The sequence below is a fragment of the Ornithorhynchus anatinus genome, chromosome 16 (genome assembly GCF_004115215.2).
Source record: "Ornithorhynchus anatinus isolate Pmale09 chromosome 16, mOrnAna1.pri.v4, whole genome shotgun sequence".
Taxonomy (NCBI): Eukaryota; Metazoa; Chordata; class Mammalia; order Monotremata; family Ornithorhynchidae; genus Ornithorhynchus; species Ornithorhynchus anatinus.
Genome location: NC_041743.1, coordinates 26,744,926 through 26,762,170, shown reverse-complemented (window position 1 = coordinate 26,762,170; position 17,245 = coordinate 26,744,926). Strand labels below are relative to the sequence as shown.

The following is a 17,245-nucleotide window of genomic DNA, read 5'->3' as shown; positions in this document are numbered from 1 at the left end:
TGCTTTGAAAATGGCGAGAGCTGTGGTCTCACTGATTTTGGTGGGGAGGGAGTGTTGGGCTGGGGGGAAAAGGTTCAATAGTATTTATTTATTTATTGAGCGCTTACTATGTGCAGAGCACTGTACTAAGCGCTTGGAATGAACAAGTCGGCAACAGATAGAGACAGTCCCTGCCGTTTGGCGGGCTTACGGTCTAATCGGGGGAGACAGAGTCCAGAGGGAGGTAACATTAGAACGTGAGCTTTGCAGGAACTAAGCGTGCAGGCTGGGGAAGAGAGGGTGAAAGGATCCAGTATGTAGCCTTGAAACCAACCGTGAGGAGCTTTTGCTTGATCCAGGGGAAATGGGAAAACACTGCAGGTTTTCCGTGACTGGAGGGATGGTGATCCACATAGCAGCACAGAGTAAGCTCATCCTCTAGACTGTATGCTTGTTGTGGGCAGGGAACGTGCCTGCTATATTGTGAGGTTTTATTCTCCCAAACGCTTCGTACAGTGCCCTGAACACGGTAAGCGCTGAATAAATATGATCAATTGTTTGATGGATGGGAAGGGGAGATCCTGGAGGCACAGAGGCCAGAGAAGTGATTGAGAGAATAGTCTGTGATTTGATGGCTGACAGAACCAGGGTGGTGGCTTTTTGGGTGGATTGGAAGAGGCAGGCTTGAGAAATATGGTGTATTCAGAATTAGCAGGATTGTTCCTGAGACCTGAAAGACAGTGATGAGTTGACTATTCTAATACAGTGAGTACACTCCACATCAGAGCCTATTTAGCCTCCAATCAATCAATCAATCAATGGTATTGAGTACTTATTATGTGGAGAGCACTGTATTAAGTGCTTAACTTGGGTGCTAAAGTTATTTTTGATCTTGTGCACACCTCCAAATACCCCTCCAGATACTCTAAGCCAAGAAAATATTTGAATGCATAGAGAACTTCCGTTTTTCTTTCAGTTTGAACATTAATTTTCCCCTGCTGTCCTCACGAATCCCCGAGGTAGGTTAGCATTCATTCCTTCATTCATTCCTTCATTCAATTGTATTTATTGAGCGCTTACTGTGTGCGGAGCACTGTACTAAGCACTTGGAAAGTACGATTTAGCAACAGATAGAGCCAATCCCTACCCAACAACGGGCTATTGCCCACGTTTTGCCTCTGAAGAACTGAAGATCAGAGAGGTTAAATGGCTTGCTCCAGTCACACAGTAGGCTAGAGACAGAGTGATGCATCATCTCCTGTAATGGAGAAAACTTTAGATATGGCCTACTGCTTTGCAACCTAGGACTTTTAGCAATTTAAGGATGGTGTTAATTGAACATCTGTGCAGGCAGAGGAAAATATTGCTACATTTTCAAGGTGGAAATCTCAAAAATCTAGTGGCTCTTGTTCTCGTTAGAACTTCTGAGAACAGAAAAAAAAAAAACATGGCAGCTGGGCTGCATCAAGATAGCATCTAGTCTCCATAGCAACAGTTTTTGCTTCCGCTCCTGTGCTTCATCTCATATTTTCAGGCCAAAACGCCAGGTATCTCAATTTAATAGGGAAAAAAAATACATCAATAGCTTGAACCTTAGGATAAAACAAAAATTAAAACAGCAGTGCTATACTCTTCTAAGGCAAAATTATTTGAACGCGCCTTAAAGAAACTCCCCGTAACACATTCAAGTGTGGTTTTTTAAGTAAAGCCGTCGCACCGTTCACGTGAAATGAAAATCGTCAAGTAAAAATATGATGCTAAAGGCTGAAATAGACGGCTTGCGATAAATCAACCTTTTGCTGCTTCGCAGAGTTGTGTACACTTTAGGTAATGTGGCTGCAGCAACTCTTACCTGCCTCACTGACCTTCCCTCTAGATTTTTATCAATAGTGATTACCATTCCCCTCCAGCACTGCAGCAGGATTTATGAAAGGCTAAACCTTGCTTTCTCTTCACAGACTCGCTCCTCCAGAAGCCGGTCTAAACTGTAGTTCAGACACAGGAAGCATAATCCAAGATCATCTCCTGCATTTTGAGTGCAATTTAATGAAAAACTTTTTAATCTCTCTCTATCGTGATATTTTACCTTGTGTTAAAAAAACCGAAAACAAAAAAAGCAATAATTCAAAACACCAAATCTTCACTTTTACTAACAACTGCAAAGAGTTCATTCCATATTCCTATTTTTTTTCAGTCATAGGACTTAGCACCGTTTAGTGGATAGAGTTCGGGCTTTGGAATCAGAAGGCTGTGGCTTCTAATCCCGGTCCCGCCACTTGTCTGCTGCGTGACCTTGGGCAAATCACTTCACTTCTCTGTGCCTCAGTTTCCTCATCTGTAAAATGGGGATCGAGGCTGGGAGTCCCATGTGGGACGGGGACTGTGTCCAACCCGATTTGTTTAATAATAGCTCCCTTGGGTCAGGAGGAGACATCTGTTAACCCAGAGAGGTGCTTATGCTTTCCAGAAGACTTTTCTGCCCAGCAATTATCCTGTCAGTGTGCCCACAGTGGCATTTGGGCAGAGGTGAGAGGGGTTGAAGAAAAGCAGCTGATGGCAACCTGCTCAGTCGCTACCTGGCAGCACCTTTCCAGGAGTCAAGTCCTCTAGATGCGCCCACCCACAAGTCCTTGAGATCCCAGCCGACCCGTTGTATGGCTGAGGCCCAGAGTGCGGAGTTACTGGATAGGAGTTAAGGAAAGAATGGGAGCCAAACCCTGCTTCGCCCTTCAGAGTGACATGGTTTCCCCCAGCAAGACTAAGCTACTAGTTAGCTATGTGTCTCCTCCTTATGATTTCCTTTTAATCTGGTTCTGGGTAATAATAATGTTGGTATTTGTTAAGCGCTTACTATGTGCAGAGCACTGTTCTAAGCGCTGGGGGAGATACAGAGGCTCACAGTTAATCCCCATTTTACAGATGAGGTAACTGAGGCACAGAGAAGTTAAGTGACTTGCCCACAGTCACACAGCTGACAAGTGACAGAGTTGGCATTCGAACGCATGACCTCTAACTCCAAAGCCCGTGCTTCTTCCACTGAGCCGCACTGCTTCTGGGTAGCCATGCAGTAGGGGCCCTCTAAGCTCCACACTCTTCTGAGAAGTGAGATATCGCTGGTCCACAATCCCCCGAGCCCTTGGCAGGCCCAGGCAACATTCCTAGGAAAGCCTCTCGGCCTCGGAAGGTCGGTGCCTGCCGCTAAGGCCCAGCTGTGGGATCGGGCTGGAGGGCAGATGGTTCCCGATTCCAAGGGAAGGTCCAGGAACTCCTGTTTTGGGGAATGATGGGGAGCCTGATTTATGAGCTGGGTTCACCTCACATTCAGTTCTTTGACTCACTGACACACCCTGGCCTCTGACGCTTCTGGAAAAACAAGTTATGTAAAGTGGAAGAGCGATGAACGGGAAGAGGGAAATAGCTTTCTGACCCTTGCGGGAATCAACCGAACACCGTGAAGCCTAAGGTTTGGATCCCCTTATCTACATCTAGATGAGAGTATTATGTCTCAAGCACAGTTACATGGTGCAGGATAGCCTATAAGAAATGTCTCCTTCAAGTTAGAAATATCATGGAGAAAATGAAAGCATTAAAATATGACAATTACAAAAACAAAATCATCTTCAGGGCATTCTTCTGACAGTTTCCCATGGGTTTTATTAATTTGCCTGCAAGTTCAGACCACATCCATGAACACTTTTTTTATAAGACTACTGAATCTATGGGTGCATTTTAATTATAGATATGACAAATAGAATGTTTTCCTACTTTCAGTGCTCTGTATTATTAGGAATTGCTCTGCAGGTTCAGTCTAGTACCATAGACCGACAAAAGCCCCGATGAAAACGGAAGCTATAGGCTCAGCTCCAGCCTGAAATCCTTGTACCCAACCGAAGAGTTTCATTAGCAGCCCAGACCTTACTGCTGTCACTATGTTCTGCTAAGTAAGCAGTACATTATTCACTGATCCATGGAGAGACAAAGAAGTAAAAAATGGAACAAAGACTCCCAGCATCTGACAAGGGGGCATTCCATGTCATGTCATGCCAAACCGAAAGTCTTTAACACTATAGGAATGTACATCTTCCTATATTACTGTGAGACTAGGCCTAGTGGAGAAGGCAGAGCCAACTCATAATTATGGCATTTGTTTCCGCTTGCTATGTGCTAAGTGCTGGGGCAGATATAAGGTTATGAAATTGGACATCATTTCTGTCCCCCACGGGATACACAATCTATGTCATTGCCATTTTTCAGATGAGGAATCTGGGGACAGAGAGAAGTAATAATAACTGTGGTATCTGTTAAGCACTTACTATGCACCAAGCACTCTACTAAGCGCTGGGGTGGATATAAGAAAATAGGGTTGGATAAAGTCTCTGTCCCATGTGGGGCTCACAGTTTCAATCCCCATTTTACAGAGGAGGTAACTGAGGCACAGAAAAGTGAAGTCATAGGCCCAGGACCACCCAGCAGACAAGTGGTGGAGACAGGATTAGAACCCATGACCTTCTGACTCCCAGGCCTGTGCTCTGTCCAGGACACCACGCTGCTTTCAACCAAGGTCACACAACAAGTCAGTGGCAGAGCTGGGACCCGAAGCTAAGTCTCCTGTCTTCAGGTCATGTGCTTTTTCCCGCTGGGCCATGCTGCCTCCCCCTTCTTGAGCCTTTGCACTAACGTCGTCTATGAACCAGACTCAACATCAAATGACCAGACGTGATTTTAAACCATCGGGTTCTGGGATGAAGTCAGCTCACCAGTACCACGGCTTCACTGAATGGATGACGGCAGGATACCTAGACAGCTGCTATTTGATTAAATGGAAGGGGACCCACATCACCGTGGAGGGAAGAACAAACAGTTTAAAGGCATAATGAAGTCTCAAAACAACACGCCGGAGCAGCGGACTGTCGGGAGATGAAGTAGAAGCCAGGCTAGCTGGGAGGGCAGGAATCGGAAACGCCCCTGCCCGCCTCGAACAAAAACTTTGAAAAGATCAAGAGTCCGAGAACCCAAACACACTTGTGCAAGCACACAAAGTCATTTCAGTCACAGATGCAGACACGGTTAGCCTTTCTCACTATCCAGAGCTTCATCTTTGAAAATGAAGGTTAGCGCTTTCTCAGTGAACATAACACCATGCAATCTCTCAGCTGCCTGAAAAGAGGGTACAGTTAAGCCTTCACAGTGACTCAAATTACCCCCAAATTCAGTCACTTTTGCTGAGGAACCCATTAACTTGTTTTGTTTATTTTCTGTAGCCGTTCAGCAGAATATCCCATGCCCTCGTGTTAACACAGCTGCAATGTCAAATCAAAGTTGAGGTTTATGATCCATGTAACCTAAGGGAAAAAAATTCAAACCTGCCGACTTCATCTCAGAGGGAAAATAATGGGAGCTTTTGGATTTCATAATGAAATAGCACTGTGTGAAGGCCACTGGAGTAATTTTAAACATTGAAAGCATAAAGTCCTTTTTATTTTGATGAATTAGCAATCTAGGAAAATGTTTCAAAAAGAAGTATCGGGGTTTACATTTCTGACCCCAGTCTTTATGAATATAAATACTATGGGTAATTCACAGAAAGAAAATTAAAGAATATGTTCATGACTAAAATCAAAATCAATTCAAGCTCGTGAATTTTATTCTTCCTCCAAATATTTAAATGTAAAGATAAAGCTCTTAACTACACCCCGTTAGCAGTTGCGGCTACTGTTCTGTAATAGAAAAGATCAAATCACTAGAGTCCAGTAAACATTCCTATTAACGAAAACTACTTTTAGCTCCTAGATAGTTCAATTTCTAAACAACAACTGGGCCACCTATTTTATTCATCTCTTTAACCCAACCATATGTGATCATAAAACAGAAGTTGCTAAATATAGGTTTGCAGAAGATTCATTCCGTATTCTTCATTGTATTACAAATTAATTATCCCTAAGCAAAGCAAAATCATTTCAGCAGTGAATGTTAATTTCTACTTATCAATATTTTTGAAATGAGTAGTTGGTTTCGCAAATAAAAAAGTTGGCTAATCGTCAGAAACGTTTTGCCAACTCTCTACACCCTCTCGGAGGGCTCAGAATGCTGGGAGGCTTTCACAGCTGTTGATTCCCTCAAAAAATAAAGGTGTTTGTTCACCTTTTGATTCTTGGATTCCACCAGAGCAAAAAAAACTCAGTTTTATGATTTGCTACTTTTTAGTTGTCTCTGCTCCACTGCCCTATCACACCCTTCTCTGATTAGAGAAGCAGAACGAGCACAGGCCTTGGGAGTCAGAAAACCTCGGGTCTAGTCCCGGCTCTGCCAACTGCCTGCTGTGTGACCTTAGACAAATCTCTCACCTGCTCTGGGCCTCAGTTTCCTCATCTGTAAAATGGGAATTCAATACCTGTTCACCTTCCTACTTGGACTGTGAGCTCCATGTGGGACAAGCACTGTGCTCAAGGTGATTTACTTGTATTTACCTCAGCACTTAGAACAGTGCTTCACACAAGTAAGCGCTTAACAAATACCTTCATTATTATTAGTGGTCTTCCACTCCAGTGATTATGGTCCCTCTGAATTCTCTCCTGCAGCTGAAGAGGGAGGAGACTGCAAAAGTTCATAGTACAGTGCCTTAGAACCAGTGGATAATTAGTAAATATTTCTTCTATAAATACTTCTACTAATGATAATATTGAACAGTACCAGCATTTGTTAAGTGCTTACTATATTCTGAGTACTGTACTAAGCACTGGTGTAGATGCAATATAAGCAGAAAGGACACAGCTCGTCCCACCCGGGGCTTGCAGTTTAAGGGGAAGGGAGAGCAGGTTTTTGTCCGCCATTTTACAGATGAGAAGACTGAAGCGAAAAGAAATTAAGGAACTCGCCCAAGGCCGCACAGCAGCCAGGTGTGCAGCAGTGTGGCCTATTGGAAAAAAGCACAGGTCTGGGATTCAGAGGACCTGGGTTCTTATCCCAGCTATACCACTTGTCTGTTCTGGGACAGGCACTAAAGTTCTCTGTACCTCAGCTACCTCATCTGTACAATGGGGATTAAATCCTGCTCCCTCCCACTCAGAATGTGAGCCCTATGTGGGACAGGGACTGTGTCCAACCTGTCTTTGTAACTACCCTGGTGCATAGTACAGTGCTTGGAATATAGTAAGTGCTTAACAAGTACAATTTTTAAAAAGTGGCAGAGCCAAGATTAGAACCCTTCTCTCTTTCTACCGCCCACCCCGCACGCTCCGCTCCTCTGCCGCCCACCTCCTCACCGCTTCCGGTCTCGCCTATCCCGCCGTCGACCCCTGGGCCACGTCCTCCCGAGATCCCGGAATGCCCTCCCTCCTCACCTCCGCCAAACTGATTCTCTTCCCCTCTTCAAAATCCTACTTAAAGCTCACCTCCTCCAAGTAGGCCTTACCAGACTGAGCTTCCCTTTTCCCTCTGCTCCCTCTACCCCCCTTCACCTCTCCACAGCTAAACCCTCTTCTCCCCCCTTTCCCTCTGCTCCTCCCCCTCTCTCCTCCCATCCCCTCAGCACTGTACTCGTCCGCTCAACTGTAAATATCTTCATTACCCTATTTATTTTGTTAATGAGATGTACATCACCCTGATTCCATTTATATGCTATTGCTTTAATGAGATGTTCTTCCCCTTGATTCTATTTATTGCCATTGTTCTCGTCTGTCCGTGTCCCCCGATTAGACTGTAAGCCCGTCAAAGGGCAGGGACTGTCTCTAACTGTTACCAATTTGCCCATTCCAAGCGCTTAGTACAGTGCTCTGCACATAGTAAGCACTCAATAAATACTATTGAATGAATGAATGAATGAATCCAGGTCTCTTGACTCCCAGGCCTGTGCGCTTTCCATTAGGTCATGCAGTTTCTCTATTTTGAAGAAACTTTCACCTCCCACTGAAAGCCATCAGGCAAGCCCAGGTCAAGGCAGCCCCATTTTTTTTTTTTTTTACAGCATCTGTTAAGCATTTACAATGTTCCAGGCACCGTACTAAGCTCTGGGGTAGATACAAGATAATCAGGTTGGACACAGTCCATGTCCCACCTGGGGCTCAAGGTCTTAATCCCCATTTTACAGATGAGGTAATTGAAGCCCAGAAAAGTTAAGTGACTTGCCCAAGTTCACACAGAAGACAAACAACAGAGCTAGGATTAGAATCCAGGGTCTTCTGACTTCCAGGCCCGTACTCAATCCACTAGGCCACACAGCTTCTCTTCCCCATCCAACTCCACTCTTTGGCTCTCCACCTCTGGAACCCCAACTGCAGTGACCTCAAGGAACTTCTTTACCCACCCAAGGAGAGAGAAAATGGCAAAGAACGACAGGGGAAGAGAGTGTTAGAGAGACACAGGGATTCTGGGAGAGAGGCTGGGAGTCCATAAATTCTGGTCCATAGATTCTGGCTCCAGCCCCACCCTAACTAGAACTCTGACCCCACCCTCCTCCCCTCCCCAAATCTCTACTCATTTCCCTCAGTAGGGTCAGCCAAGGCTGCACACAATCAGTGCTCAGTAAACACCATCAATTGATGGTATTTATTGAGCACTTACTATATGCAGATCACTGTTCAGAGCGTTTCGGAGAGTACAGTACAAGAGAATTAGTAGACACGTTCCCTGCCGATAATGAGTTTACAATCTAGTAGGGGAGAGAGACATTAATATGAATAAATACTTTGTAATAAGTAAAGATATGCACGTAAATCCTGTGGGGTTAGGGATGGGGTGAATATCAACTGTCCAAAGTTCAGAAAAAAGGAAGTGAACAAGAAGTTGACTTCGTGAGAGAGAAGAATGAGGCACAGTGAGTAATCTGGCTTGAGATGAGCAAGGCGAGTGAGTTGGCATGTGTTGGGAGAGGAGTGAAGATAAACAGTGGGGAGAGGCTCTACCAGTGATCAGGAGTTTCTGCTTGATGTGGAGAGGGGTGGGCGACCGTCGGAGTTTCGTGAGAAGTGAAAGACGTGGACAAAGTAACGTTTAAGATAAACGATCTGGGCAACAGAGTAAAGTATGAACGAGAGAGGGGAGAGACTGGAGGCAGAGAGCTCCGCAAGGAGATGGAGGCAGTAATATCAGTCAGCGGATAACTGTAAAATGTTGATGTGCAAGCCTAATTTCACCTTGTAATGTGGATTACTCTGAATGGGCATGCACTGTTCCTGTTATATGAAATACGGAAAATGGTTATTTTAATTTTTTGTGTGATACTTACTTTGTGTCAGGTACTCTTCTAAGTGCTGGGATAGATGCACATTAATCGGGTCGGACACAGTCCCTGTCTCATACGGGGCTCCCGTGGGGAGTAAGTTAAACTGATGACTATTAATGTTGTACTCAGAAGTCAAGTAAGTAGGAGGGAGAACAGCTATTGAATATCCATTTTGAATTTGTGGAGACAGAGGCACAGAGAAGTTTCCTGTGTGAAACAGAAGTCATACAGAGAAGTACTGTGTGACTTTCCCAAGGTCACACAGTAGGCAAGTGGTGGAATAGGTATTAGAACCCAGGTCCTGGGGCTCCCAGGCCCGTGCTTTATCCACCAAGCTACGCTTTTTCCCTATTCCCTTCCCTGCTTCTACATTGATTTTCATTCATTCAATATTATTTGAGCGCTCACTGTGTGCAGAGCATTTCACCAAGTGCTTGGGAGAGTAAAATATAACAATAAGCAGACACATTCCCTTCCCACAATGAATTTACAGTCTAGAGGAGGAGATAGACATTAATATAAATAAATTACAGATATGTACAATAGAATATAACCTCCAAATAATCCATTTATTATCAACAAATTTACATGTCTGAATTTTGAATATGTTTCATTAAATGTCTAAAACAAAATACATTTTAGGTGATTAAAGAGCAGATAAATTAAAAAACTGATTTAATCCATGCATGTAACAATCTGCTGCTTTCTGAGGTTGAGCATGGTTATCTTTTGGCACCACTAAAGGCAGCTCCGTAACTCTGTGAAAAAAGATGCCCAAACCACTTAGGGTGTAGTGAGAATTAATTACTTCTGAGTAAAAAAGGAAAACATTTTGGAAAACTGACCTCTCAATTGAAATGCTGTCTAAAATACGATCACTCCATATCCAATCCATGGGAATAACCGTGAAAGGAGAGAATCAGGCTTTCTACAGGATTACGGCTTATCGTTGATACCAGGATAATACAGGTTCAAGACTCTCAAAATGCAAATGATAATTTAGAAGGAAACGACCCAAACTATGGCTTCAAACTGTGTCATCTAACTGGTCAATTTTCAAGGTTTTTCTGCAAATCTACATTGGGTGCCTAAATGGCTTGAAAAAGACAGCAGTGTGATTTATCACCAACATTTAGAGTAAGTTAAAACTGATGACTAATAATGTTTTATCCAGACGTCAATTAAATGTTAACTCCGCATAGAATGTTCAGTTCTAAAAATTGATATGTATTTTCTATATTTCCCTTTAAAATAGATAATGCTTTGGTACAGGCTGAAAAAATGAAGTTTGTTTTTATCTTGACATTTGCAAGCCAAATTCTTTTTTAGGATGCTTTCCTTTTATGAAAACTGAAAATATTTCATATTTCATTAAAAAAATCTAAAGTTAGAATGTCAAAAATACTTTTCTATGCTTAACTGTAAATAGCAACAACTCAAACGCTGACACTTTGCCCTGACATTTGTGTTATCAGAACTTAGCATCTTGATTATAAAGAAGCATTTATCAAGTTTTTAAAAAATAGAAACAGAAATGATCTGACTAGAGTGGTCTGACATATTCACTTCAGCAATCTTAGCTATGTTAAAAAAAAAAGAGACATTATTTTCAAAGGTTGTATTTAGAATACCTTTAAAAGAAAGCTAAGGGGAGACCCACTATCACCCTGCAAGTATGTAAGAACTATTATGAGGAGGGGGCTCATCAACTGACCTTCATATCCACAGAGGAAGTGGGTTTATAAGATGAGATGATGCAGGAGAGGCTTTGTTTGAACATAAAAACACAGCTCCACTGACTGGATGTTAAAAGGAGAAGCAGCGTGGCTCAGTGGAAAGAGCACGGGCTTTGGAGTCAGAGGTCATGGGTGTTCGAATCCCAGCTCGGCCACTTGTCAGCTGTGTGACTTTGGGCAAGTCACTTAACTTCTCGGTGCCTCAGTTCCCCCATCTGTAAAATGGGGATGAAGACTGTGAGCCCCACGTGGGACAACCTGATTCCCCTGTGTCTACCCCAGCCCTGAGAACAGTGCTCTGCACATAGTAAGCGCTTAATAAATACCAACATTATCATTAAAGCATGCGGCCATCTACTTGAGGGGAGTTTTGGGATCTTTTTGAAAAGACTGGACACTTATCAGTTCTGAATGGTTTGCTCATTCATCTCTTTGGAGGCAAGAGGTTGGTGGCAGGGGAAATTTCTTTTTTTGAAAACTTACGGTATTTGTTAGAAGCTTACTATGTGTGGAGAACAGTTTCAAGAGGTGAATTTCTCGGCTTGTGACTTCCCCTATTTCTGCACATAGTAAGTGCTTAACAAATATTATTATTTGTTAACAAACATTAACAAATAAACAACAAAGTTTATATTTGTATTATTTGTATGTATTGTTTTAACAAATCATAACAATTAACAAACAACATTATTATTATTATCGATTAGACTGTAAGCCCGTCGATGGGCAGGGGCTGTAACTATTGCTGATTTGTCCATTCTAAGCGCTTAGTAAGTGAGGCTCAGTGGAAAGAGCCCAGGCTTGGGAGTCAGAGGTCATGGGTTCAAATCCCGGCTCTGCCACTTGTCAGCGATGTGACTGTGGGCAAGTCACTTCACTTCTCTGTGCCTCAGTTACCTCATCTGTAAAATGGGGATTAAAACTGTGAGCCCCACGTGGGACAACCTGATCACCCTGTATCTCCCCCAGCGCTTAGAACAGTGCTCTGCACATAGTAAGCGCTTAACAAATATCAACATTCTTAAGTCACTTCACCTCTCTGGGCCTCAGTCACCTCATCTGTAAAATGGGGATGAAGACTGGGAGCCCCACGTGGGACAACCTGATGACCCTGTATCTCCCCCAGGGCTTAGAACAGTGCTCTGCACATAGTAAGCGCTTAACAAATACCAACATCATTATTATTCTGCACATAGTAGACATAGTGACTGTGGGCAAGTCACTTAACTTCTCTGTGCCTCAGTTCCCTCATCTGTAAAATGGGGATGAAGACTGTGAGCCCCACGTGGGACAACCTGATTCCCCTGTGTTTACCCCAGCGCTTAGAACAGTGCTCTGCACATAGTAAGCGCTTAACAAATACCAACATTATTATAGTAAGCGCTCAATTATTAGGAATGAATGAATGAATGAATGGGAGTGCTCAGCATCACCTAGGAAACGGTTGCTGGGCGGGGCGGAGGGCGAGGAGGGCGGCCGAGCATGCGCAGTAGCAGCAGTCAGGGCTCGGCGCTCTCCCCCCCCCCCGGGTCGAAGGCAAAACCCGGACTGGAGTTTTCTCCCCGTTCTCCCTTGCGCCAGCTGGAGCGGACTGCCTTCCCTCCACGACGTGCGAGGGGAAGATTCGACGCCCCAACGTGGAGGAAGCAGGGGAGGAGCGAGGTCTGGCAGTTGACAAGAGCAGAGGCTGGGGGGGGGGAGGGGGGCAAGTCATGTGGGGTGAGGGGGAGGAAGGGAAAGGAGATTTGGGGAGCAAAAGTGGTTGGAATGGAAAGGCCTGGGATGAAATGGGACAAGGACGTGGCCGAGCGCGGCCTGCGCCAGTTTGGAGAACCTGGCCAGACTGGGGTTAGGTTGGGGTGACCATTCAGGGTTTCAACTGGCTTAACTGGTGTGTGTCCGATTTGATTCATCCATTCAATAGTATTTATAATAATAATAATAATGTTGGTATTTGTTAAGCGCTTACTATGTGCCGAGCGCTGTTCTAAGCGCTGGGGGAGATACAGGGTCATCAGGTCGTCCCACGTGAGGCTCACAGTTAATCTCCATTTTACAGATGAGGTCCACTGAGGCCCAGAGAAGTGAAGTGACTCGCCCACAGTCACACAGCTGACGAGCGGCGGAGGCGGGAGTCGAACTCATGACCTCTGACTCCGAAGCCCAGGCTCTTTCCACTGAGCCACCATGCTTTATTGAGCGCCTACTATGTGCAGAGCGCTGTACTAAGCGCTTGAAATGTACAAATCAGCAACAGATGATTTCGTATCAATCCCAGGGCCTAGCCCCATGGTTGAGACACTTAGTACGCGCTGAATAAACATTCATTCATTCAATAGTATTTATTGAGAGCTTACTATGTGCAGAGCACTGTACTAAGCGCTTGGAATGTACAGATCGGTAACGGAGACAGTCCCTGTCCTTTGACGGGCTTACAGTCTAATCGGGGGAGACGGACCGACAAGGACAATAGCAATAAACACCACAACTAGGAACGAATAAGCCGGTCTATCCAGTCTACAGGACATTTTTCAGGTAGTTTTTCTCCCGGACATTATAGATTTGGTGTTTGGCGGCCTTATGGACTTTTTTTTTAATAATTTTTCAGAGCCCGGTCCCACCTCTGGCCTTGCTTTGAGTTCCACGCGTTGGATTCGAAGCCCATTTTACCATGGAAAAACAGAGACTGAGTTATCTACCCCACTTCTAAGAAACTCCAAGCCTGGTGCAAGAGGAATAGTGTAGCCCAGTGGATAGAGCAAGGGCCTGGAAGTCAGAAGGACCTGGGTTCTAATTCTAGCTCTGCCACTCGTCTGCTGTGTGACCTTGGGCAAGTCACTTCACTTCTCTGTGCCTCAGTTACCTCATCTGCAAAGTGGGGATTACGACTGTGAGTCCCATTTGGGGCATGAACTCTGTCCAACCTGATTATCTTATACCTATCCCACTTAGTAGGGTGCCTGGCACATGTTGAGCTTAACAAATACATTTATAAAAGGTGAATTCACTTTTGATTCAAAATAGATTCTGATTATTATCTAGAAATAGCACCCAGAGTCCCTTCCGTTAGATGAATAAACACCAGTAAATTCCTGAAGAAAAAAATCGATAAATAAAATCCAAATTTCAACTATGTGCACGCTGTAAGTGCTCAATAAATAACCTGTTAGAATAATTATCCATCAATTATTTTTTCAGAATCCTTAGACTTAATCACAAAATATTCCACATCAAAAAGTATCAGTTTATGAGGCTGGGAGCAAAATGAGTCTAGAGTCCTTGTTCCAGCACATCGCCTTCACAGAACAGCAAGCTGAAGAGAATCGTCGACTGCTGCATAAAGGTCAAGCTCAATGCTTTTATTTGGCTACAGTGTTTATTTTCTTCTTGAACAAGAATTAAATCTAGAAAATACTTGTCATGTTAATTTGCCACCTATCACATTTCAGTTATTAAGGGAAAGAATACTTAAGGTACCTAAGGTTTGCTCTATCTAAGGATTTCATTTTGTGTTGCAGTTCGATCAGAAATCATTGAATGCCGAGATAAAATTAAGGAAAGAACCGAAGAGCTAAATGAAGCGAAAATAAAATTAGAATATAAGGTAGAGTTTTAACTTCTTTTCTTTGCTGGCCATCAGGAGTGTGAGCAGTTTGAAATTGTTAACCCATGATTGTCCAAATAGCTCTGTAATTTATGTGAGATGCTTTCAGTAATACTATACTTTGGGGACCCAGATGATGATCAAGTTCTAACCTCACCAAAATAACTGAAAACAGCAGCAGCAGTAGTAGGGGGAGAAGTAGAATTCAGTCTCTGTGATGTAAAATGCATTTCAAAGATGGAGTACTGAAAACTTCTAAATTTGCCAGTCTCCAGATCTGGTATAAAAGATGGCATAACTTTTGACTCAAAATGATGTCTAATTATTTCCTAGGTCGAGCACTCAGATTTCACTGATCTTTACCCATTTTTGTGGTTGGATTAATAAGCATCAATATGTCCCCGAGGGGAAAAAAATACATAAAAACCAAAGACAAGCTATATGTCACAGGAAGCCATTTGACTTCCATCTTATTATTTAGTCCTCGGAGTTTTAAGGATACTTTATTTAATGTTGTGATGGTAAAGACCAAGAACTAGCCCAACCTTAAACTTGTGAATTCTTGTCCGTGGAATTATCTTGAAATCTTCAAAATGTGATTCATTTAGATTGCAGGAGGGATTAGAGTGACCATTTGTCTGGCTTTATGCCAGATGGTCTGTTTCTCAGTTTGTTTGTCTCCTGTCAGGTTTTGATATGGCACTGGACAGATTTAAGCCCTATATTCTTATTTTAAATGCTCAGTCTCCCACCGTGTTGGCTCCTGCTCATCCCAGTCTCCCTGCACATCTTCATGGCATTGTGGCCCTGTGGACAGAGCACAAGCCTGGAAGTCTGAGACCCCGGGTTGTAATCCTGGTTTAACTACTTGCTTGCTGTGTGGCCTAGGACAAGGCAACCTCTCTGCGCCTCAGTTTCCTCATCTGAAAAATGGAGTTTCAATACCTCTTCCCCCCCTACTTAGATTGAGAGACCTAGGTGGGACTAGCTTGGTTAACTCTACCAGTGCTTAGTACAGTGCTGGACACATACTAAGCATTTAATATTATTGTAATTATTGCTATTATTATTATTCACAGGTATATGGGGGGGGCTCTGGAGTGAGGGAACATCTGCAGATTCCATGTGATGTCATTGCATAGCTTCTCATAACCAGCCTAATGCTGGGAAATGAACTGTGCCACTGATGACCACCCTAGGAGCAGTCAAATTTATTGACTCTGGGAGGTGCTTAAAAACATTTTTTCAGAATGGACTGAGTCCCAAATGAACAAAGAATGTAATGGGAATGGGGAGAAGAATATGTTTGTTTATTGTACGGTGCTCTCCCAAGTACTTAGTTCAATGCTCTGCACTCAGTAAAGTGAGCCTCACGTGGGACGACCTGATTACTCTGTATCTCTCCCAGCGCTTAGAACAGTGCTCTGCACATAGTAAGCGCTTAACAAATACCAACATTATTATACGATTGAATGGATGAATGAATGAGGAGACTTCCTTCCACTTATTCCTTCCTCTTTCCCGGTCCTTGCTGCCAAATACTTTTTATGACTAAATTTTCTCCTCCTTATGCATTTCATAAGGGTAAATAGAGGTGGACCAGATCTGGTGTACTATTTGCAGTGAGTGGGTGGAAATAATAAATAATGACCTCATTTAGCACTTTTATTTCCCCAAAGCATCTTCAGATAAGTTATTTCTTCTCATCTTAATAACATCCCTATGAGGTAAGGGAAGATTATTACCATTTTACCAATGATGAAACTGAGGCCCAGAGAGAGTAAATAACTTTAGACTGTAAACTCCTACTGTTTGCCTCCTCGAGACGGTAAACTCCTTGTGGGCGGGAAACATGTCTACAAACTCTGTTGAAATGTACTCTCCCAAGTGTTAAGTACAGTGCTCTGCATATAGTAAACACTTCATAAATACTATTGTTTGATTGATTGACTGTTTGATTGATTTGCCTGAGGACAAATTAGGCTACTGGCACAGCTAGGAGTCGAATCCAGGCTCCTAATCTCCATGCTCTTTCCATGAGGCTGCACTCCCTCCCTACGAATCACCCTGATTCTATTTATTTGCCATCATTTTAATGAGATGTTTTAAGGAGATGTTCTTCCCCTTGACTTTATTGCCATTGTTCTTGTCTGCCCATCTCCCCTGCTTAGACTGTAAGCCCGTCAAAGGGCAGGGACTGTCTCTATCTGTTGCCGATTTGGACATTCCAAGCGCTTAGTACAGCGCTCTGCACATAGTAAGCGCTCAATAAATACTATTGAATGAATGAATGCGAAACCCTTGCAGGAGTCTCTCCACTGAAAAGCTGCGTAATATGTGACACTGGGGATTTCTAAATCAATCAGTAGTATTTATTGAGCACTAACCCTGTGCTGTGCACTGTAGTAAGTCCTCGGGATGGTATAAATAATAATGTTGGAATTTGTTAAGCGCTTACTATGTGCAGAGCACTGTTCTAAGCGCTGGGGTAGATACAGGGTAATCAGGTTGTCCCACGTGAGGCTCACAGTTAATCCCCATTTTACAGATGAGGTAACTGAGGCACAGAGAAGTTAAGTGACTTGCCCATAGTCACACAGCTGACAACAAGAAGTACACACAACCCTACATTTAAGGGTGTAAAGTCTAACAGTGATAAGCAATTGCATTTCTAAAGAGCCACAGTTGGGCTCCTTCTGGACTCCT

At 43.5% G+C, this 17,245-nt stretch overlaps 1 protein-coding gene across 2 annotated transcripts in view; it reads left to right on the top strand.

Moving 5' to 3' along the window:
• Positions 1–12,496: 12,496 nt before the first annotated feature.
• Positions 12,497–17,245, top strand: part of CCDC172 (coiled-coil domain containing 172) — a 35,711-nt gene continuing 30,962 nt past the window's right edge. The window contains exons 1-3 of one of the 2 annotated variants that reach the window (XM_007667707.4): positions 12,497–12,597; positions 14,134–14,278; positions 14,454–14,539. In XM_007667707.4, the coding sequence (XP_007665897.1) occupies positions 14,200–14,278; positions 14,454–14,539 (165 nt within the window). In that variant the 5' untranslated portion in view covers positions 12,497–12,597; positions 14,134–14,199. Of the gene's footprint in view, positions 12,598–12,667; positions 12,827–14,133; positions 14,279–14,453; positions 14,540–17,245 lie in introns of those variants that run through there. The other variant, XM_007667708.3, reaches the window with a different exon arrangement.